This window comes from Simochromis diagramma, unplaced genomic scaffold, assembly GCF_900408965.1.
Source record: "Simochromis diagramma unplaced genomic scaffold, fSimDia1.1 OVJJ01000596.1, whole genome shotgun sequence".
Lineage (NCBI taxonomy): Eukaryota > Metazoa > Chordata > Actinopteri > Cichliformes > Cichlidae > Simochromis > Simochromis diagramma.
The window spans coordinates 125523-148986 of record NW_024387245.1 but is presented as its reverse complement, the minus strand read 5'-3'; the positions used below and the strand labels follow the sequence as shown (position 1 = coordinate 148986).

General features: G+C 39.9%; 2 protein-coding genes across 2 annotated transcripts; both read left to right on the top strand.

The window, feature by feature from the left end:
* Positions 1 to 1770: 1770 nt before the first annotated feature.
* napba (N-ethylmaleimide-sensitive factor attachment protein, beta a) lies at positions 1771 to 13025 on the top strand. Its single transcript, XM_040000236.1, has 10 exons — positions 1771 to 2010; positions 5430 to 5509; positions 6066 to 6182; positions 8509 to 8555; positions 8670 to 8747; positions 8851 to 8906; positions 10616 to 10700; positions 10933 to 11037; positions 11149 to 11217; positions 11866 to 13025. Exons 1-10 carry the CDS (start codon positions 1913 to 1915, stop codon positions 12016 to 12018), a joined length of 888 nt encoding a protein of 295 aa, XP_039856170.1. The 5' UTR covers positions 1771 to 1912; the 3' UTR covers positions 12019 to 13025.
* Positions 13026 to 14471: 1446 nt separating this feature from the next.
* On the top strand, positions 14472 to 23458 carry cdc5l (CDC5 cell division cycle 5-like (S. pombe)). Its single transcript, XM_040000413.1, is given in 19 exon segments — positions 14472 to 14693; positions 15163 to 15266; positions 15448 to 15609; positions 15746 to 15873; positions 16118 to 16217; positions 16356 to 16482; positions 16588 to 16679; positions 16896 to 17040; positions 17160 to 17351; positions 18317 to 18465; positions 20171 to 20342; positions 20620 to 20784; positions 20859 to 20939; positions 21108 to 21359; positions 21455 to 21562; positions 22205 to 22294; positions 22393 to 22524; positions 22658 to 22738; positions 23039 to 23458. Coding segments are annotated over 19 exon segments (2439 nt in total). The 5' UTR covers positions 14472 to 14648; the 3' UTR covers positions 23153 to 23458.
* Positions 23459 to 23464: the final 6 nt, after the last annotated feature.

Below are 23464 nucleotides of genomic sequence, written 5' to 3'. Positions count from 1 at the left end.
GTTTGTGTCTTTATAGTTGTTGTTGCACTGAATTTTGTGAGATCTGTAATAAGACATTTATCGCCAAATTTATCAGTTAACCAAATTTACAACTTTTGAAATGCTATACCGAACACAAATATTTGCAATAGTCTCTTAACTGGTGCCCTTAACTTGTTTTATTTTACATTACTGTCTTAAGTAAAAGTCATAATCTCCCTGTAGCAATCGAGCAACAGTTGTATCCTAAAATCATCCTTAAAGTATTTAAGTTGAAATAGTCAATATGCAGAATGGAACATTTGTGAACATATTTTATTATTGGATCATAATTGCTGAATTTTTTTATCTCACAGCTCGATATGAATTTATTATTTAGCTTAATTAAGCTTTGTCAGTAGTGATACAGTATAGTATATGGCCATTTTATTGTGTACATCTTGCTAATACTGTGTTGGACCCCTTTTTGCCTTAAGAACTGCCTTAATTCTTCATGTCGCAGATTAAAAAAGGGTTCTGCGAGCATACTTCAGATATTTTTGGTCCATGTTAACAGGATGGCATGACATACTTGCTGGAGATTTGTCGGCTGCACATTCATGATGAGACACTCCTGCTCTACCAGATCCCAGAAGTGCTCTATCATTGAAATCTGGTAACTGTGGAGGCCATCTGAGCACAGTTAACTCATTGTCACGTTCAAGAAAACAGTATAAGATGATATGACACATTTCCCTGTAGGAAGCAGCCATCAGAAGATGGGTACTCTGGTCACAAAAGGATGGACATGGTCAGCAACAGTAGTCAAGTCAGCTAAGAAGCTTACATGATGCTAAATTGATACTAAGGTGTCCAAAGAGTGCCAAGAAAATATCCCCACACCATGACACTACCGCCGGCCTGTAATGTTGTTTATACCACATTGTGACTATCTGTGAATGTTGCATCAGAATCAGTTTTACAATCTTGTCTTTTCCAGTTTTGATAAGCAGTAACTGTATCCTTAGTTTGTATTCTTAGCTGAGGAACGTAGCACACCGTGTGGTTTTCTGCTGATTCTTCTGCTTCAAGGTCCAACATGTTGTGCACTGAGTGGTGCTGTTCTACATAACTCGGTTGTGTTTATTTGAGTTACTGTTGCCTTCAGCTCCAAGCAGTCTGGCTATTCTGCGCTGGCATGAACAAGACCTTTTCACGCAAAGCTCGCTGGATATTTTGTCTTTTTGTACCACTCTCTATAAACCTGAGGTATTTGTGCAGGAAAATCCCAGTAGAGAATCGGTCTCTAAACTAACACTATTCTGATTTTCACTTTGAAGGTCACCGGCAGGTTGTCTTCACAATCTTTCAAATCTAAATACACCAAGGTGCTGCCATTTACTGGAATTTAATTATTAGAGTTAATCAAGTAATTACTGAAGGTGTTTATCTGCCTCTAACCTGTTATTTCTTTATGCCAGCATTGTACTTTGTACTCCATACTGTTTCATTTTAAAACTTTACTCTTTATTTTGTGGACTTTAAAACATAAACCTTCTTATACTGCCACTTCATTGGAAAACTGCTCATCAATGCAAATATCTAATTATCCTCAACAGGTGCTATCCATGCTCATCAAAGGTGTTGGACACCGTTAGATTGCTAGGGGTCAACCCACACTTCTCCTAACTTTTTAGTTTTTAGTTTTAAGTTTAGTTACAACCTTGCGCCAGTTAGCTGCACTTCCGCTTCCTTCCAGCAGATGGTGCCATTGACTCACAACTAACGCTCCACTCTCGACGTCGAAGAAGAGCTGCAGCCTCTCAGCAACCAGCAGAGACGTCTCTCTCTCCTCTCTCCTCTCCTCTGCTCAGCTCTCCTCTTCTCCATCCACTGCGGAACATCGGCCTGTTTTCCTCCCGTCCCTCCTCCAGCGGCAGACACCCAGCTCGTCATGGACAACTCCGGGAAAGAGAAGGAGGCCATGCAGCTGATGGCTGAAGCCGACAAGAAGGTCAAAGCGTCCGGATCCTTCCTCGGAGGGATGTTCGGGTAAAGGATGCTCTGATTCTCTGCCTCTGTTTACCAGCTCGTCGTGGTGGTGGTGGGGAGGGGAGGGGGCTCTCTGCACACAGGGCCCATCTTCTCCACGGACAGGCCGCTTTATTATGTCTATACTAGGCCTGTGATATACAAATAACGCGCCTGACGCTCAGAAGCGAGCGCACATGAGCCTGCATTGCACGCTTTTGTATTTTATCATCACCCTTTAATTTATTCCTTATAAATCCCACCGGGTGCGCCTAACTTTCACTATGACATTGTGTCCTTTTTTTTAACGTTTATAAACGAATCATGGAGTCGGCTTCATGCCAGAAACACTGGCTGGCACCGCAGATTGTGCATCTTGGCAAATGTAAATGTGGCACATCTCTGGATGGTGCTGATGCTGAGGATGCTGGAGGTGAGCGAGTTTGGATGAAGCGTGAGGCCGAGGCAAAGATGCAGGGAGGCGGGGAGAGCAGCGCAGGCAGGCCGGTGGTGATGCGGTGTTTGCGGGGGATGGTTTTCTTTTTGGTTTTTTATTTGCTCTGTGTGTGTGTGTGTGTGTGTGTGTGGGGGGGTGGGTGGGAATGGGAGTGAGTTAGCTTATTTCACGCGTGTGGGAGGGGCGGATGTTTAGCCATCATTTTTGATATGATGTAACCATTGATAACAAACAGCCGGTTTGCTTGAGGCAACTTATTAACTGAGGGCTCTTTTTGTAATAAAGATTAAAAAAAGAAAAACATGTATTCTGTGCAAAGCAGGTCTCTCCAAATTCAAACTGACCCGATGGCCTCTGAGATTAGTCTCTCCAAATCTGACTGTTTACTATCTGAATCTGATAAATTTGGGTCAGATGATTGCAGCCAACTTCAACTCAAACAGACGTGTAAAAGGTTGGTATAAAGAAACACTGTGAACATGTGCATTTACCCTAATTATCTTTAAGGTTTAGATGCTAAAATCAATTCATCTGCATGTCCTGAGTGTCTGTTAGAGTCATGTCGGTTTTATAAAATTATACATAAAGTGTATTATAAAGTAGATAAGTAAATAAGAAAAGAAAAATAATGCAGGCTAATATAACTAACACAAACTGGTAACTTAAAAGAGAAATCATCTGAGTTGTTTTGAACAGGATCCCTGAAAAACCTTTCTTACTACACAACGGAGACGGATAATAATTTTATTTGTTTGGGGGTTTTTTGTTTTTTGTTTTTTCAATTAATGGACTACTCTGATTTTTGGTCCATTCAACTGACAGCTTGCATATTTAGAGATATAACATGGGGTTTTAGGATTTTATGATTTATGATCAGCCATTTTTTTAAGGAACATCTAATTAACTAAAATCAAACATAAGATTAAGCAAGTAATATGAACCTAGAAGCCATTAAAATAGATCACACAGAACAATAAGTGAGCTGGCCAACAAAGCAGAACTGGTTATTATTAAATAACCATGAAAGAATAAGGAGGAGTAGCCACGATCAGACACTAAATCCCATATGGTCTTTTATGGTAAATGTTTATGATTAATACCAGAGTACCAAGTCTGGCATACAGTATCAGAAAATACAGTTATATTATAGGTCCTAAATCTTTGTTTATATGTGCATATTTATAAAAGAATAGATAGATAGATAGATAGATAGATAGATAGATAGATAGATAGATAGATAGATAGATAGATAGATAGATAGTGATTGTGACACAGTTGTGTCCACACCTCATTGGACTATAAACTGAGCCAAAGCTCTTCTAAAAGCAAATCATCCTGATAATGCATAAAGGCACTTTTTCGGGCAAATATTTTGAAGCATTATCCTAATTAACTTTAATTTTATTGACCACTAGGACATTTAAAACTGCATGTCAGAGATCAAAGTTTTCTCACCTCTCCCAAAATAAGGTTTTAAAATGTGTGTTTTTTTCTTTCACCATCTTTACTTTTAAAAAAGTTTCCCATAGTTTCTGCTTCAGGATACTTTGAGTGTCATGTACCTCTCTAATAGTGTCTCTGATTGAGTTTGATTTGTCATGTAGTAACAGTTAAACCCATCAGTCCTTTTTGAACCTAATAGTTTTTGACTCATTAAAATAAAGAAACCGTATAAAAATTTGAGCAATTTCGAGATAGTTAATGCACTAACACTTTAGACACATACAGATTGCTTCATTTCAAATTCATTTTGGTATTGTACAGTGAAAAAAAATGTCAAAAATTACATTGCTGACAAACTGAGGACTTGACACAGAGCTACTTATTTGGTGTCCTAGAATTGAGAACTAGGTCACTCAATAAGCTATACCATGATTATTTGATGAGTTTCTCCCGTGCGTTGAAAGATGAGACGAGTTAAGCTGTGGCTGTTTTGTGACCAGAGGTAGGTTGTAGATTTGTGATGCCATATCATATCATACATCTAATTAGTGTTGATGTATAATTTAAAAGCTGCATTTATTTTCCTACAGAAAGGTGCAGATGTTGTTGCTGAACAAAGCCCCTTCTTTTTTTCATGATTTAGAGCTACTTGCCTTTTATTTGAAATCTTTTATGAAAGATTTTCTTCAAGACTCTTGTATAAATATTGAGGGAAGTAGCAAAGCCACGAAATGTCAAATGCTGAACAAAATCTACAGTTTTTATTTATCATTGAGCTTGAGAAGGATACTTGTTGGGTTTTAACTTTGTCTGTTTGTTGTGGTTTGCACGCAAAGAACACCGTGCGATATCGCTTTCATTTTTGCTCCCTAACACTGTTTTCCACATTTGTTTTTGCATTTTTTTTTACAGAAAATAAATCATTGAGTTGTTTTTTTAAGATAAAAATGTTTGCAAAATTGAGGAAATGGTCCTTCTCATATTTAAATCACATTTAACAGATTACATTTCTCATTGCAAGAGAAATACACATCTTTTATCCATATCTAATCAGCAAATCAGCAGCCTGCCTCTCTCGTTTTTATGGTTGCTTGGTTTATTGTCCTCCTTTTTTTCTAGATGCAAACCAGTCCTCTGTCCTGTGGAGTGTGACGTAAATACTTTGTGACCTAGTTCAGGCTTCATGTAGTAAACCAGAAAGAAATATGATGCACAGATGAGCACGGTTATCGAACAGGAACGAAAAATATAGTTTGAGTTGTGCAGCAAGTATCTGTGTGCACAGCAATACAATATGCAAGAGAAAAAGGATTTGATTTGAGACTTGAGAGTGTGTCAGCTGGAGGGGTTTCTGTCCTCTCAGCAGGTTTGTCCTTAAACTGGAAGAGCTGTAGTAATAACTTGTAGTGTTGAAGTAAATTTACATTAAAAAAATAACATTTATGTCAGGTTCAAAAATGAGGTTGATGAAAACAGACAAAAGAAATTATACATTTTGTTTGACTTTGCTTTTTATGTGCATCCTTGTTGTGTGTTTTAGGGGGAACCATAAGGTGGAGGACGCCTGCGAAATGTACGCCAGAGCAGCCAATATGTTTAAGATGGCAAAGAACTGGAGTGGTGGGTGACACACACTTATCTACACACACACAAACACACTATCTACACACAAGTACATGCATCACATTCATTAGACAGTAAAAAAAAAATGCTTTACAAAAAAAAGATAAACTCCCACACAAACACCCACATGCAGACACGCACATGTATCTGAATGCTTTTACCCTCTGCATTTTAGTAGCATATGAATGATTCAACAGCCTGTAGAAAACATCATGTTACCACATACAGCAATGAGATCTTTAAACATGGACTGATCAGTGAGATTTTGTCTGCAGGAGCCACCCTGTGCTCTACATATGCCAGATGTGCCAATAATAGCTCACGCTGTGCAGAATTTAGCTGTTTGGATGTGAGTTTTGATGCAGCCTGATGTGTGTCCGTCCACACAGTCAGTCGTGAGCATGGTCGTGTAATGCAGCAGGAGTAAAAAAATGAAACCTGGATGAAGTTTTTCTCATTCAAGATGTGACTGTGTGTGTGCGTGTGTGTGTGTGTGTGTGTGTGTGTGTGTGTGTGTGTGTGTGCGTGTGTGTGTGTGTGTGTGTGTGTGTAGCTGCTGGGAACGCGTTCTGTCAGGCCGCTCGGCTCCACATGCAGCTTCAGAACAAACTGGATTCTGCCACCAGCTTCGTCGATGCAGGAAACGCCTACAAGAAGGCCGACCCACAGGGTGAGTGCTTCTGTCATACAGACACACACATCTGGCTGAGTGACCACTACAAACTTACATTTAGGCCGTGCATTATCTCTCCTTTAAGTGTTGCACCACAGATTTACACATTTGCCTAATAACAGGACGATGGTTGGTTGCTGAGAGGAGACACAGGTCTGTTTGGGGCTGTGTCGGAAAGGTCTGCTGACATAAAACATGACTTTTGTTATGTAAGAACAACATTGTGGTGCACCGATGTTTGGCTGGAAGCTGCTTGGTTGATACGCAGATAATTGCCTTGATTTTAATCAGACCAAACTCACTCCTCTGAGATGAGCCGAGTGAGATCCAATTTTAATAGGTGCTGTTGACGTTCAGGAGATAAAACCATCCATTTATGTCAGCCCGGAGATAAAATCAGTGTGTTGTTGTTTTTTTTGTTCAAGGACTCTTATCATTTACCTCCTGATCTGGCTTTATTCAGATTTCTGTACTTCAAATCTGTCGCTTTAACAAGTGGAGAAGGGAGGAGCAACAGAAAAGGCACTAGAATTAAACTGAACATCTAAACTGTCCCCTCTAGCCACAATTATACCCAAATTTGTCAATTTTCTTGGATTTCTTCACCCTTTATTCACAAAGTGCAACATAAGTAAAATGTTTAATGAGAAGTATCCAAATGTGCCTCAAGGTGCTTTATGTTTGTGAGGTAAAGACCCTACAGCAGGGGTGCCCAATCCCGGTCCTCGAGAGCTACCGTCCTGCAGCTTTTAGATGCATCCTTGTTCCCACACACCCGAATCAAATGAATGGCTTGTTATCAGGCCTTTGCCAAACATGATGGCATGCTGAAGAGGTAATCAAACCATTTGATTCAGCTGTGTTGGAGTAGGGATGCATCTAAAAGCTGCAGGATAGTAGCTCTCGAGGACTGGGATTGGGCAGCCCTGCCCTACAGTAATACAGAGAAAACCCTAACAATCACATGACCCCCTATGAGCAAACACTTGGTGACAGTGGGGAGGAAAAACTCCCTTTTAGATGGAAGAAAGTTCCAGTAGAACCAGGCTTAGGCAGACGGGACTGAATATGGGTGTGTCAGAACTTTAATCTACGTTCATTATGCTGATTTTCTTAAGCTGGTTGTAGAATATGTGGTAATCAGTCTTGGTAGCGTTTGTGCTGGAAACCAACATTTGATTAGATTAGAAAACCATTATATAAATGCCGGTGCTCTGTTGTTGTGGCCCATGCAGAAAAAACGTTCCACATCCCGTCAGAGGAGTGAGTTTGGAGTTTTAGAGAAGGTTGAAAGTGCATCATTGTAATGGAAAGACATTACAGTGACATTACAACAAGATATGCTTGTTTTTATAATCAGTGGAAGCCATAATGGTAATTAGATTAAGATTGGATTAGCTGAGCTGCCCTAACTGTTTACTGTCCTTCTTTATCCATTTTTTCTTACTTGTTTGTGGGTTTACATGTTTAAAGCTTCTCTGAACATTGGGCAGCAAATTCTGCTGTTTAAACATAGCACAGGGTCCATTTAAACCAGCCTGGCTCCATAAAAACATTCATTCAACACTTTTTAAAGTAGTAAAAAGAAGATTTTAAAGAATTTAAAGAAACAGGAAAAACAGGAGCCTGTGAACACTGTAGCTGAAAGGGCTCTACAATGGAGCTCAATGAGGCAGGATGCATAAAATGTCTTGACAATTTAACCAAAAGAATAGTGTTTGCTGTGTTTAGGTAAAGAAAAATACATGTAAAAACTGGTTAAACAGTTACTATTTGACAGCACTGGTTCATTTCTTTGCCTCTATGTAAGATGTTCAAAGCAGGAAAACCCTGTTTCTGGTGGTTGCTGCTTCCCATTCCCCCCAAAATGCAGTAACAGTTTTATCAAATTGCAACAGTTTTAACTGAGATATTAAAGAGGTTAAAGCTGACTCCACAGATGTGCTAAATGAATGTGCTGTGTTTACACTTCCTCAGTTTCCTCAGAACAACTACAAAAAAGTGTAAAGCTACGTGGTGAAAGGGGAAGCCTCTTCATCACTGCATTTCTCCGACAGGTTCGGGCCCAGGGGTGGGATTGTTGGAAGATTAAAATGGGTCCCTGGTTTGCTCTAGGAAAATTAATATCTGGGTTGTGTTGTGACAGACTTCCTGCTTCCTGGTGATGAGCTTAATAAAATACAGCGGGTTATCAGGTTAACAGTCACATAGGGAGGAAACTGAAATTGGAGATTATTAATTATGATTTCGGGGCTTCAGCACACTTTCCATTTTCTTTGTATTTATAAAAGCCCTCCTTACCCTCTCATCTGTCTCTTTCCAGAGGCTATCAACTGTTTAAATCAGGCCATTGACATCTACACTGACATGGTAAGACCTCTGCCAGCCATTAAATCTCACTCTCTGACAATGATCTCAGTCTTTCCTTTGATTAATGTCCTCTACTGCCTCTTCTATCTATGTGTGTGTGTGTGCTGACTACAGGGTCGGTTTACCATTGCAGCCAAACATCACATCACTATAGCAGAGATTTATGAGTCAGAGCTGGTGGACATTGAGAAGGTAAAGTGGGGAGTAAAAGGACTTCCTCCCTTTCTTTGGGATGAAAAGATTTTGGATCTATGTGCGACGCTCTGAATGTCCTCGTCTGTGTGTGTGTTTTCAGGCCATTGCCCACTACGAGCAGGCAGCAGACTACTACAAGGGAGAAGAATCTAACAGGTAAATGAGCTGTTTAGCTAAAAGCTAAATAACCATATAGTACATACATAATGCTAAAACCGACATTTATTTATAGAGTCAGGTTTGTTTATTATTTTTGCAATCAAGCAGTGGGGCAATTTAAAAAACAGATATAAGAGCAAAACATTTAAGATTATTGGATGTTGCTGAGCTGTGACTCAGCATTGAAAATGGCCACTAGAGATTTGTCTCACATCTTGTGTGTGGGTATGATTACACAAATCTTCTGACTTGGTAGATCACAATTACTGGAATTTTTGACATAATAATGGGTTAAAAACAACACATTACCATTTGCAGGTTGATAAATTAGGATATTAATAAAAAAAAACAGTTCTAATAAACAATTATTTCTATTACTAAAAGTAGAAAGACCATTTTTTTCAGGTTACTCAAATGGACTCAGGCGCAGACCAGGAATCCTTTGCAAAGCAGTGATTTTATTTACACTAAACACCAACTGCAAATATGTACAACTTGCAGGGGTTGGGGGGCGCGGGGACCAGGGCTCCAGGGTCCGTGGGAAAGGGAGAGATCCACACACACGCCACACTCTTCGGAATTCCACTCCACTCTCTTCTGTAGGCGCTCGCGCTTCTAAGCACTTTGCCACTCAAACGCTCTCAGGTCCTTTGGGTTTACAGGGACGGGTCCAGGAAGATCTATTCACACAAAGGACTCGGTTAGAAACAGACTAAGATAAATACACAGGTTCAGATCAGAAATTGCCAGCCAGACTAACATAGAATACTCAACGATCCAGTGACAAGTAGCACAGAACCGCCATCTTAAATAGTGCTCAGGATTGCAGGCGATGAGCAGCAGGTGTTGTGATTGGAGACAGGTGCGTGGGCCAGAGGCAGGAGCCTGTGATGAGCTCTGCCCAGACAGAGGAGAGAGAGCGAAAGACAGAGAGCATAAAACAACAAAAAAACATGTTGCCTAACACAGAGCCAGCCAGGGAGACACGGGGACCATGACAGTTTCTGTCTTCTCTACCCCTGTTTGTTGTCTCCTGGAGGTGCTCTCTCTTAAACTAACTGTGGATGTTAATGCTATCTTTATACATTTTTTTGCAGACCTATTGTGTTCAACTACTAAATTTACCCCATATTCATCAGCATACTTATGAAACTAGTATATCATTTTGTGAAAACTTGGAAGGAACCAACCAGACTATGATTACAGACAACTGAACAAAGGACAAAGGAAAACATAAGAGTTTACACAGAGGGTTAATCCAGAAGTGGGGTTGCTGATTTTATTGCTTATTTGGTATTTTTGTGTTATGGACTCTTATTTCTTTTGATTTGGGGAAAGTTGTGTTTCTTGGAGTTTGATGGACCACACTTTAGTCTGATTAGTGAGAAAAAACTGAGAACCTGATCTGTAATTAAAATATAAGCAGTGGTTATAGCCCTTGTAGGGGAAACTGTATAACTGTACATGTATAAATGTGACTGTGATATTGTTGACACTGGTGGAGTGTTTCATGATAAAGCTGCCACTCGTACAATATGATGAAGTGGTCATTGAGTGATGCTCACTCAGCCAAGCCTGATGGTCTTTACAGCTGGATAATACGCTTTGTATACAGTCTGTGGGTAAAAAACTGTCAGTCATCTGTAGGAAGATTCAGTATGAAAGAAACAGCAGATGTTAAAGTAAAATTGTTTGTGTCTTTTCAGCTCAGCTAACAAATGTCTTCTGAAGGTCGGACACTACAGCGCTCAGCTGGAACAGTACCAGAAAGCGATTGAAATCTATGAGCAGGTAACAACTGATTGTTATACCCATTTTGCTTTTATAAATGCAATAATGTTAAGTTATTATTGTATTTGAAAAGAACCCTTTTTTATAATGTTTCATCCCATTTCAAAATTTATTGGTTTATAAGTGACCAAAAATGTAAAAATGTATCAAGTTAAAGAGAGGGTTTTAAAAACTGGTCGTTTATGACATTTGCCCACTTTGGTTAATGTTTGTGCCTCCATGTGTGTTTTAGGTTGCAATGAGCACCATGGACAATCCCCTACTCAAGTACAACGCAAAAGAGTATTTCTTTAAGGCATCGCTCTGTCATTTCATTGTGGATGAGCTCAATGCCAAGGTAACACAACAAACAACAACTATAGCCAGCCACTGAGTCCGCACAGACACATGCACACTGAATCTGATGTATTTGTGGGTCGGGTTTAACACTAACGCCTGTGTGTTTCAGTTGGCCATCGAGAAGTATGAAGAGATGTTTCCAGCCTTCTCAGACTCCAGAGAGCTCAAACTGTTAAAGGTAAATTACCTTTTCTTGTTTTTTTCAACGTAACTTTCTAAGTTTGCATAAATATTTTATTAAAGGTTTTAACGGTTTATAAAATCTCTTACGCTGAAACAATAATTTTATGAAAAATAATATAAACACTCTTTACAACAAGCAGACAGTGATTTATGAAAGAAATTCCTGGAAAATTTAAATGTAATTTGTGTTTTTAACCTCTGCAAAGGTTTAGACTAAACTTTTCACCGAAAGTGAGGAGCTGTTTATTAGTGGATGCATTGAAATGTTTTCAAATGTTTGTTGTATATTTTTGTAGCTCTCCATCTTTGACTTACGTGATTAAATAACAATTGCATTGACTTAGTGCACCATCTTGTGGTTCAAACTGGCATTACACAAAGGTACAGCCCAGCCTTACCCCAACTTCAGTTGATATGTCTTCAGATATTGCACCTTTAGTTAAGTTTAGACACTGAAATCAAACATGTAGATTTCTTTCAATAGTATTTAATGTAAATAGTCATAAGAACATTATGATGTAAAGGAAAGCCCACAGAATATGATCATTAAAACACTGCTGCTACTAAACAGAGCTTAATTGTGCCATTTGTGTGTTTTTTCCCATGAACATTTTTGCCTATTCGCCACTCCTCTGTGCAACAGAAACTGCTAGAAGCCCACGAGGAGCAGAACAGCGAGGCGTTCACGGAGGCCGTGAAGGAGTTTGATTCTGTGTCTCGCCTGGACCAGTGGCTGACCACGATGTTGCTACGCATCAAGAAAACCATCCAGGGGGACGCTGGGGACCTGAAATAGACACACTTAGAAGAGGGGAGAGAACAAAGGGGGGGGAATAAGGAAAGGGGCCATTGAAGAGAGAAGGAAGATGAGAGTGGAGGGGATTAAATGATGGGACAAGAGACAGGCATGTATCTTAATGGATGTGCAAAAGTAGAATAAAGTAAAGGCAGAAAGATGAAAGAGGGTGGGAGGTGAAGGAGTTTACAGTTGTACATATCAGTCTGCATGTGACCTGCCCCCCAATGAGCTAAGCATCACCTTTAAATCACCTTAAGATCACCCTGTGTCTCCCGGTCCTGCAGTATTGCTCTTGTAACACTGGACAGAATTGTACTTAAAAAGTAAGAGTGGAAAGAAAACGTGTATGTGTGTGTGTGTGTGTGTGTGTGTGTGTGTGTGTGTGTGTGTGTGTGTGTGTGTGTGTGTGTGTGTGTGTGTGTGTGTGTGTGTGTGTGAAAGAGAAAGAGAAAGAGTGTGTGTCCACACCAGAAAGGTAAATGAAACTGTCTGATGGGAAAGTTTGCAGCTTACATGAGATTTAAGGAAATATGTTATTAAAAAAAAAAAAAGAGAGAAATATTATTTATGAGACTTCTGATATTTATTGTCAATACTGGACATATGTATTGTTTATTATGGTGCTCAGTGTTATGATTTGTCTTACTATTTTAGGTATTAGCCCCTCAGCTCTCTCTCCTTCTCCTTTCTCCTTTACTTCTTCTCTTCCTCCTCCTCTGTCTCACTGTCCTCTCCGCATCCCCACACCCTGTCAAATCAGAGAAATCACCCATTGTGATTGGTTGGCTCTTTGTGTTCAGGCCAGTGGTGGTTCGGCACAGTAAGCCACCAGTGGTGACTCATGTCACTGCCTTGTTTTGTGCATGTCTACTGTCATGTTGTTGTAAGTGTTTTCCGTGTTGTGCTAATGTGTGAAGAACATACATGTAGCCTGGTATCATTTGTGTGAAATCGGTAAATATGTACTTCAGAGACCGAGTTGAATAAAAACATCAGCGCTCCAAGTATCTGGGTGTTTATTTAGAATATGGAAACAGGCCAGAAGACGAGAACACTGAGAAAGAAGAATACCTCATGAAAATAAATATAAATAAAGGGAAATAAATACACTACATTCACTTTAATAACATAACGTAGATGCATTCCTAAATAGAACTGGTGTCTCTGTGGTAGTTATTGCTGCAGTTACAGATTTTGGAAGCTAGGATCTGAAATGGATTTTAGTCATAGGTGAGAGTGAGTCAATCAGGTTTCTCCCAAAGGCAGGTGGATACACCAAGATGAATTCTGCAACACTCAACACAGCTCAGCAAGGAATGGTGAGGAGTTTCATATTTAGCTTTTGTGTTCAGAGAATATTTGTTTCATGTATATATACAGAACAGGAAAAGGAACTGCCATAGAAGACCAAGCTTTTAGATGTGATGTGCTGTTGACTGATAGAGGAAATGCCTGAAGCCAAGAAGTGGCTTGAAAAAGCCTGCTTAAAGGACAGCACAGAAATTCTGATCATGGCAGCAGAAGAAGAGGCCATAAGTACTGCTTCCAAAGAGGCATGAGTCTACCATACATGACAGGACCCAAGTTGCAGACTGTGCAAAGTGTGCCCTGCAGACTATCAAACACATATTGCCACACTGTAAGATGCAAACTGAGACCGCATGCACTGAGAGGCACAACCAAGTGGTGAGGAACATCTGTGCCTTTGTGACTATGGGAGACACCACCACAGGTGACTGACAACAACAGAGGTAAGGTCCTGTGGGACTTTGAGTTCCAGACAGCAAGCAGCTCTGTATTTATTCATCCACTCACCTAGTCAGCAGGACACTGCATCAGACCTTGTGTCTCAGCTGTACTCTGCTGACAATCCTGCACATTTCTTTTGATTGCCTGATAACCTTGAATGACATAATGACAGATGCCATCTGGTGTTGGTGTTTTAAAGTTAAAATGGTTAAAACCCTTCCTTAATAGTAGATCATTATTTTTGGTTTAACAAACCTTATTTGTTTTTTTATTTCAAAATTTAGGAGGAATAGACTTTTTATTATGATTTGAATTCAGGAACTTACATATCAATGGTTCCTATCTATTCGAAACTGGTTGAGAAACATATTTTCACGCTACATGTAACACCAATATGGAATAATAGATATGCTCTCGTTAAATGAAAATGTGTATACACAGAGGATGTGTTTTCCAACGGTGTTTTTTAAAATGAATTATTTTTTCCTACAAGTTATTTATGTTTAAATGTTCAGATGTATCTCATGTTATTTTTTTTACATGTATTAATGCTATGGTGTGTGCTTTTCATAGACTTTGTCTGTTTAATCCATTTATAGTCGATAGTTTAATCAAGTTCCGAAAGAGGGGGACGGGGTAGGAGGGGTAAAGGAAACTGTCATCGATTTTCGTCATTACTCGTCGACCACATTACCCACAATTCAGTTGGTGGACCCGTTCTGAGTTTCCGGTATGGTGCATGTCGCCTTTTCCCTCGCAGCGCTTGTTCTGTAGTTGGATTTTTGTTTTGTTTGCATCTTAAGTTACAAAACACCACAACTGGATAAGAATCACTTATAGCATTTCACTGAAGGAGGAGATACAACGAAGCCGCCAAGATGCCGCGAATTATGATTAAAGGAGGCGTCTGGCGCAACACTGAGGTACGTGTTTACATGGCTAGCTTGGTTAGCATGATGCTAACCTCCGAAAGCAAACCTATGGTCTCGAGTTAGCATGAAGCTAGCTACTCATTTAACGAATTCATCCCGTGTGACAATTTAAGTTCATTTAAATTATCACCAGCTGTGTTTAAGACTTTATTTCTTGCTTGTGTTGAGTTGCATGAACGCAGCTTTTTAATTTGCACTTAAACATATGTTTACAGTTAGCGAATATTTGGCAGTCTAGATGGCCAAAATAATAAACCACAAGACTTCATAAAAGTTTATAAGTGAGCAAAAGATAGGGGATAATATAATTGTAGTTCAGCACTGGGATGAAAATTAATCTGCCCACTGCGGATTGAGGATAAAAGATTTTGACATGTTTAGTCTTTATAAATCATTTGTCATTCAGTACATCCATTTAATTTATGGACGTCTGTTCCTTTTTAAAAATTTTTTTATTCAGGATGAGATCCTCAAGGCAGCTGTAATGAAATATGGGAAAAACCAGTGGTCCCGTATCGCCTCCCTGCTGCACCGAAAGTCTGCCAAACAGTGTAAAGCCCGATGGTGAGTTTTGAGTCAGAGATGTGTGATGTGTCAAAAACATGAGATTAATTAAACGTCTACATACATTGATGGTTGTTTCTTCTGTCTGTGATTTTTTTTTTTTTTTTTTTTTAGCTTTCAAATCTCTCTTTATGAAGAGTGAAATAAAGACCTTCTCCTCTGGCTTTGTTTCTTTCTGTAGGTACGAGTGGTTGGACCCCAGTATCAAGAAAACAGAATGGTCCAGAGAAGAGGAGGAGAAGCTGCTTCACTTGGCCAAGCTGATGCCCACCCAGTGGAGGACCATTGCTCCTATCATAGGAAGGACTGCTGCTCAGTGTCTGGAACACTACGAATACCTGCTGTATGTTTATCTCTAAGGACACATTTATTCACTATGATTTATAATTCTGTGGCTTTTCACCTTGTATGTTCAGGAGCATTCATTGTTGCTAATCATTGCTGATTTGTAATTGAGATGTATTTTGTGTTTTATTCAGGGACAAAGCAGCTCAAAGAGACAATGAGGAGGAAGTGGGAGATGACCCCAGAAAGTTGAAACCAGGAGAGATTGATCCCAATCCTGAAACAAAACCTGCCAGACCTGACCCTGTGGATATGGATGAAGGTACAAAAACACACTGTCAGATGCTGTCAGATTTATTTGAGCCAACAAAAGAATCTATCCCGATGTTAAGAATGGATTTGCTTCCTAGTTATCTTGCACATTTTTATATTTAATTATTTTAAAAAAATTCCTTTCTACTTTGTACTTTCAGTCGAGTCATGTGAGAGTTTAATCATAACACAGTCACATGTGGTAACTAATCAATGAGTTTTGTGTGTGTCTGTCTGTCTTCATCGGTCTCTAGATGAGTTGGAGATGCTTTCAGAGGCCAGGGCTCGTTTGGCCAACACTCAGGGCAAGAAAGCCAAGAGGAAGGCCAGAGAGAAACAGCTGGAGGAAGCCAGGTTCAGCTAATAATGTTTTTACAATTGCTCTAAGACAAGCTGTCTTAGAGGTCCATAACTGGACCTCTTACAGAGCAGTTGACATGTAATAATAAAATGATCATATTTGACTATTTTTTTTCTGATGTCATACTGTAGACGGCTGGCTGCTCTGCAGAAACACAGAGAGCTGAGAGCAGCAGGAATCGATGTTCAGAAGAAGAGAAAGAAGAAGAGAGGAGTAGACTATAATGCTGAAATCCCTTTTGAAAAGAAACCTGCACCGGTAACCACAGCTTTATGTGTTGTATCCTTAAAAATAACCCACAACATCAGCAGTGAGATTAACTTAATCTTACAGTACTAATTGTTGTCTTTTGTTTACTTTAAGGGTTTCTATGACACCAGCATGGAGCAGTATGATGCTCAGGAGCCTAATTTCAAGAGGCTCAGACAGCAGCACTTGGATGGAGAATTACGCAAGTTAGTATAACTTTAAACTACTGGTGCTTTTCTGTATGCTAACAAGGTTCCTTGTTTATCTCACTTAAATATTTTCCTTGGTTCTTGGCTTCTCCCAGCGAAGGCGTGAGAATGTCACGCTAATGTTATATAATATAAATAATAAGGATCAAAATGTGTTCCACATTTTTTCGTCTTCATCCATTCATAAGCCCTATTGTGTTTTTTTTTTTATAGTGAGACTGAAGAGAGGGAGAGGAAGAAAGATAAGCAGAAGATAAAGAAGAAGAAGGAGAGTGACTTGCCGTCTGCCATCCTGCAGACCAGCGGAGTGGCTGAGTTTACCAAAAAACGTTCCAAACTAGTGTTACCCGCACCACAGGTAACCACTTTGTTTTGTTTTTTTTGTTATTACTTCTTGATTTTATATATCAATATAATGTACTTGTTATATTGATAACAGGTAGTACATTCAGTTTTTTAATTTGCCTTTCTTCACAGATCAGTGATGCTGAGTTGGAGGAAGTTGTCAAATTGGGTGTCGCCAGTGAGGTCGCCCGTCAAGCTGCCGAGGAGAGTGAAAGCGCTAACTCCGCCTCCTCCACCCTCCTCTCAGAATACAGTGTCACCAATACCATGGCAACAGGGCTACGGACCCCACGAACCCCTGCTGCTCAGGACAGAATCATGCAGGTAATAAAGACACTCAAAAGCAAAATGTCTCACATATGTTTTGTTTAATCTCATATGTGTGATTTCTGCATATCTGTGATATTTTATATTAATTGATCCATGTAATTACAGAGATGCTAAGCTAAATTGTCCCTCATGAATAAAGAATAAAGTCAGTCAAAATTAGAGGGCCAATGTGAAATCACGGTCCTGTCTGCACATTTGAATGTCATACAAGTTACATCAGAAAAATACCTTATAGTCTGCTGTTTGATCAGTTATTGCCAATCCAGATAATAATAAACTTAAGTTAGTAGAGACAGGATAGTGCTTAAAAATACATGTACATATTATGTGTTGATCACTTGGCCACCAATCTGTTTGCATCATTTATGTATTTGCATTTATGTATACATTAAGGAATATCGTTGTCAGTAAAAATGTAACTTTACAAAGTTGATACTAATTTCCTGCTTCTAAATTCAGATGAAAGAGGTAATTGTACTCGGCCCTAAAAATCTAGAAATATGGTGGGTAACCAGATTCTTACTCTGGATGGCATAACTTTGTCCTCCAGCAACACTGTGAGGAACCTTGAAGTCATTTTTGACCAGGAAATGTCCTTCAATGCACATATAACACAAATATGTAGGACTCCTTTCTTCCACTTGCCTAATGTCTTAATGTATTTAGAAATATCCTGTCTCAGAGTGACGCTGAATAACTAGGTAATGCATTTATTACTTCCAGGCTGGACTGCTGTGATTCATTATTATCAGGATGTCCTAAAAACTCCCTGAAAAGCCTTCAGTTAATCCCAAATGCTGCAGCAAAAGTACTGACTAGAAAGAGAGAGCATGTTTCTCCTATACTAATGTAAAATTAAATTAAATTGAAATTATACTAAATTCCTTTCTTTTTGTTTTTTAGTATTTATCCGTAAATTAATTTGTACCATCTGTGTGTGTGTGTGTGTGTGTTTTCAGGAAGCTCAGAACCTGATGGCTCTGACTAACATCGACACCCCTCTGAAGGGAGGCCTCAACACCCCGCTGCATGAGAGCGACTTCAGTGGAGTGACGCCTCAGCGCCAACAGATACAAACGCCCAACACTGTTCTCAGTACACCATTCAGGTAAGAAACCTTTAATCCGTCACATAGCATAAGATTTACTCTCTGTCACGTAAATAGAGTTCTGAATTCTTTTTTTAAATTTACTCTCTGCATCAAGTTAAGATGTAATAAACACAAAAGTGTCCTTCGTAAAGGCTCTAACAAAAAACCAGATGCTATTATCCTTTTACATTTTGTAAACAGTGTGAACAAAGAATCTTAAAGAGACATGTGTTACCATTTAGTACTCAAGCCTCAAATGCGGTGTCAGATTTGTTGAGCTGCATTTGTTGAATGTGTGGTGCACTATTCCATGTCACAACTCAACCATTTTCACCAAAGAGAAAGGATTTCCTAGACTTGTTATCCATTAAATATCACGAAAGCACCTCACAAAACTTGCAACACGCCGTAACTCACCTCAGAACGTTAGCACGTCGGAGCAGTATGCATCACGTGATAGAGCGGCTGTGGCATGCGGGACCTGTCAGTGGTCTGGATAGCATGTGGAGCTTCGCTAGCAACCCGGCATTTCATCTCCGACAAAGTTATCCCGAGAGAAGTAAAGCAAGTGTGTAAGTCCATCTCTGAATGTTTGTAAAGCATTCCTGCGTTAAGCTTAACAAGCGACTGCCTCTCGCTCTCCGGCTGCTACTTCAATCATGAAAAATGCTTAACGATCAGCTGATCGGCTTTTCTGTCGCGACTCCGTCTCTCTTGTTTGCTTTTGGCCCACTTTGCACCAGAAAGAGGAAACCAGCGGCTGAACAACAGCAGCACGTTTAAGCTTGATCAGCTGTTGTTAGAATTTATTTAATATTACTTTCTACTCGAGGATCTTTTTCTACGTAGCTGACGCTGGTAACTGTGCAGGGGCGGATCTAGCAAAGTTTAGCCAGGGGGGCCGATAGGGCATGAACAGGGAAAAGGGGGCACAAAGACATACTTTTCTTTCTTATTCTCATTTAAAATGTCTCGCTTTTAATTATTTAATATTTATCTGAATCTTACACCCAAAGTTTTAATCTGATGTAAAATGTATAGAAGTCCATTACTGTATATAGTAACTGTTAAGTCTAATATATATACCCTAGTAAGCTATAGTACTTTTTCCTTTGGGAAGGTACCATCTGTGCAGTCTGCAATTTTGTTGAAGAAAGATGTTGAATCTATTTAATATTTCTTGAAAAAGAATTGATTTCTGTGCATTTTTTTTCACACTGCATCAAATTAAGGTTGATTACGTCGATTAAGCATCATGAGGTGGAGCGTGAGGGGTGGTTCCCTATTTTTTATTTATTTATTTTTATTGTTGCTGGGAGTTGGAACCCTATTAGTTAGGTTGCTTAATATTTATGCTAAGTACTCTTTAAAATACCAGAATAGGGAGGATGGTGTAGGTTTAAGTTTATCAGATTGATCAGTATTGCTGAACTATGAAATATTTTTTTTTGCATACAGGTATAACAGAATAGCTTTAGTGTAGTTGTTGTTTTAAACTTGAGTATGAACTTATACAAAATGCAGCAAGATATTTAAAAAACAGTTTTGTTGATTAAAAAACACTATATCGGATTCATATCGGTATCGGCAGATATCCAAATTTATGATATCGGTATCGGTATCGCGGACATAAAAAAGTGGTATCGTGCCCATCTCTAGTTTCTATACTTGTTCCTATACAGTTTACTAATTTCAATAATTTTGTGTATTTCAACTACAACAGAACTCCTGGTCCAGGTCAGGGGTCAGATGGCATGACACCTCAAGTCGGAGGTGCGATGACTCCACGTGTGGGACGGACTCCAGGTTTAACTCCCGGCCGTACACCACTGAGAGACAAACTGAATATTAACACAGAGGAACAACTGGCTGACCCTACATATGCTAAACACACGGTAAAATAAAAAAGACACCAATAGATATATCTGAATGCACAACAGACAGGTTTGTAATGATCGGTTAAGAATCTGTGTAACGTGCCACAAATCCTGAAGGTTGCAGAAAAGTTCCAAGTTTTCTGTTTTTGTGTCTTGAATAAAATTTAAATACAATGGAAAAAAATCACAACTTTAAACAATTAGTTTTATGTTTTGGCAGCAGATGCACATTTTGTGTTTTAAGAAACAAACAACACACCACAGAATGAATTACCTGCTGTTCTCCTCTTCACAGCAAAGGTAAAGTTTGCAGCACCTGAGACAGGGTCTGATGTCACTTCCTGTCCCCAAGAACGACTTTGAGATCGTTCTTCCTGAAAACGCTGAGAAATAACTCGAAGAAACTGAGACTGAGATGGGATTCATAGAAGACTCTGCAGATGTAGAAGCACGCAAGCAGGTGTGTGTACACACACACACACACGTAGTTTGAATAAGATGTATCCAACAGGTTCACTTTATGCCATTTTCCAGGCTCTACGAGATGCTGAAAGAGAGAAGGAGTTGAAATTGCGGCACACTCCTGTTCAGAGGAGTCTCCCCAGACCTACTGAGGTAAAATTACAACATCAAAATAATTTAAATAAAATGCAGGAAAATGTGTATTTGAATGTAATCATCAAATCTTTCAGAGATCAAAGCGAGCAAAGAAAAAACTAATTTCATCTACTTTAGCTGGCATTAAATGGATCCAGTTGTGCTTATGATCCTCTGTGTCTGCAGGTAAACGAGTCTGTTCTCCGTCCCGCCTCCATGGAGCCACTCTCTGACCTCCAGCAGGCTGAAGAGCTCATCAAACAGGAAATGATCACCATGCTGCATTTTGACTGCTTGCATCACCCTTCAGCCAATGCTGCCAATCAGCTGCAGCGCGGCAAAATCCGAGGCCCCACGTCTACGTCTAACAACGCGTCACATATTGCTTACCTGGAAAAAACCTCCTACAAGCCAATTAGGACAGAGGAGATGGAACAGGTAACCCGGCAGCACTGATGTCTCTGCTTTAAAAAAAGAAGTCCCTTACACTGTTTACACTCAGTAATTCTGTTTACCTTTGTGTCAACAAACAGGCAAAGTTAGTCCTGGCAGCAGAAATGGAGGTGGTGAAGGGAGGTATGGGCCACGGTGACCTCAGCATGGAGGCTTACAGTCAGGTGTGGGAGGAATGCTACGGACAGGTGAGCACCCATGGACCAAAAATGAGAAGTCAGAGAAGCATAAATAGGTGTAGAGATTTGTTACCACCTTTTGGTCAGTATATTTGTCATATTTCTAAATTAGAAGCTTCTAGTGTGTAGAAATACACATGGATGGAGTAGAGTAGTGCAGTGCAGTCTAACCCAACTAGTTATTACACACCCAGTCTGCCTTTGATGGCACACAGCTGAGGTGTTGACTCTCGATCATTCTCCCCGAAGCTTAAGTGTTTTGAAGTGAGTTTCCTGAGGTGTGCAAGTCCACTGTGATCTAAAACACTAGTCTGGGCCTTGTGTGATTCTGTATCTTCTGTTTTTCACCCTCCACCTCCCCACTGGAATAATATGCGTTTCAGCAAATTGGGGTAATAACAATTTTCTCATGCTGTACTTGAGCAGTCCATGCTCTACTGAAGTAACGACCTAAACCAAAGGCCGAATATACAGCAGTGAGGATGCATCTAAAGCAGAGTAGGCTTGCTGTGTGCCACCTTTAACAATATGCATTACATACACTTCTTTATGGCATGTGGGAAAACTGTTGTACTCGTGATCTCACAATATTGGTACCAATTAAATTTTTGTCTGTTGTTGAAACTGTTCATATTATCTGCGTCTGCACAGGTGCTGTATCTGCCTACTCAGAACAGGTACACCAGAGCAAACCTGGCATCAAAGAAAGACCATATTGAAAGCCTGGAGAAAAAGCTAGATGTGAGAATGCACACAAAAAAAAGCTCTCAAACTTGACTCTTTCATCTTTTTGAGCTCTGGTCTAAACACTGACATCTCTGTATTTGTGGACCCTATAGGTGAACCGTGGTCACATGACAGCGGAGGCCAGGAGAGCAGCTAAACTGGAGAAGAAACTGAAAATCCTGCTTGGAGGATTTCAGTCCAGAGCGCTGGGTCTCCTGAAGCAGCACAGTGAACTCTGGGAACAGGTACTGAACACATTTTCATTGGACTGACAGGTTGTGTTGTTACAGGCTGTAAATTATTATGGTGCCTGAAACGGTGTGCAAGTCAGTGTCATAGTTTCTATAACAATCATGTTATTCATAATGTGTCCACCAGGTGGAGCAGGCAGCCACAGAGCTCCAGACCTTCACTCAACTGAAGAAACAAGAAGACACAGCCATTCCCAGGCGCCAAGAGGTAAGACATTACACACACACACACACACACACACACACACACACACACACACCTGTGTATCACAGTGCAAGGTGTCTCCTCTGCTTTTGTTCCATTGGTCACACAAAATTAGTAACTTTAAGTCTTTGAATGTTAGAAATGAAATCACAGACCACATACAGCACTACACGCCCACCCAAATGAAAAGTGGGGTTAAAATTATCCAGTTTAAAAGCAGCGGTGTAACTGAGGTTATTTAAAAAAAAAAAAGCTAGTTAACACATCTCACTGGTGTTTACAAGTGTTCAACTTGTGTTTCAGGCTCTGCGGGAGGACGTGGAGAGGCAGATGGAGAGAGAGAAAGAACTTCAGCAGAGATATGGAGAGCTGCTGATGGAGAGGGAGTCGCTGCTCAACAGTGCTCAGAAATACTGAGCAAACTCATCACAGAGACATCGATGTTGAACTGACCGCTGCCGCGAGTGTTGAACCTTTTAATTTCCCGCAGCAAATCCTACAGATAAGCCCTCCATGTGCTCATGTTGTTAAGATGTCACAGGCTGAGTTTTCAGCATGCTCAGTGGTCCTTTGTGTTTCTGTATTAGTGACCAATAAAGTTTCTTTTCAACATAACTTAGTATCACTGGGGTAGATTTTTATCAAGTGCAGCAAACAGGAAAGTTTAATGTATTATAAGAAAACTACCTTGGGTCTGTAAAAATCAATAAACCATGAATCTGACACCGG

Bases quoted from the DNA above. Each gene is read 5' to 3' on its own strand.
- napba (XM_040000236.1), top strand. From the start codon at position 1,913: ATGGACAACTCCGGGAAAGAGAAGGAGGCCATGCAGCTGATGGCTGAA. The intron at 5,510-6,065 runs GTGGGTGACACA...GTGTGTGTGTAG, and splicing joins GATGGCAAAGAACTGGAGTG to CTGCTGGGAACGCGTTCTGT. The intron at 8,907-10,615 runs GTAAATGAGCTG...GTGTCTTTTCAG, and splicing joins AAGGGAGAAGAATCTAACAG to CTCAGCTAACAAATGTCTTC.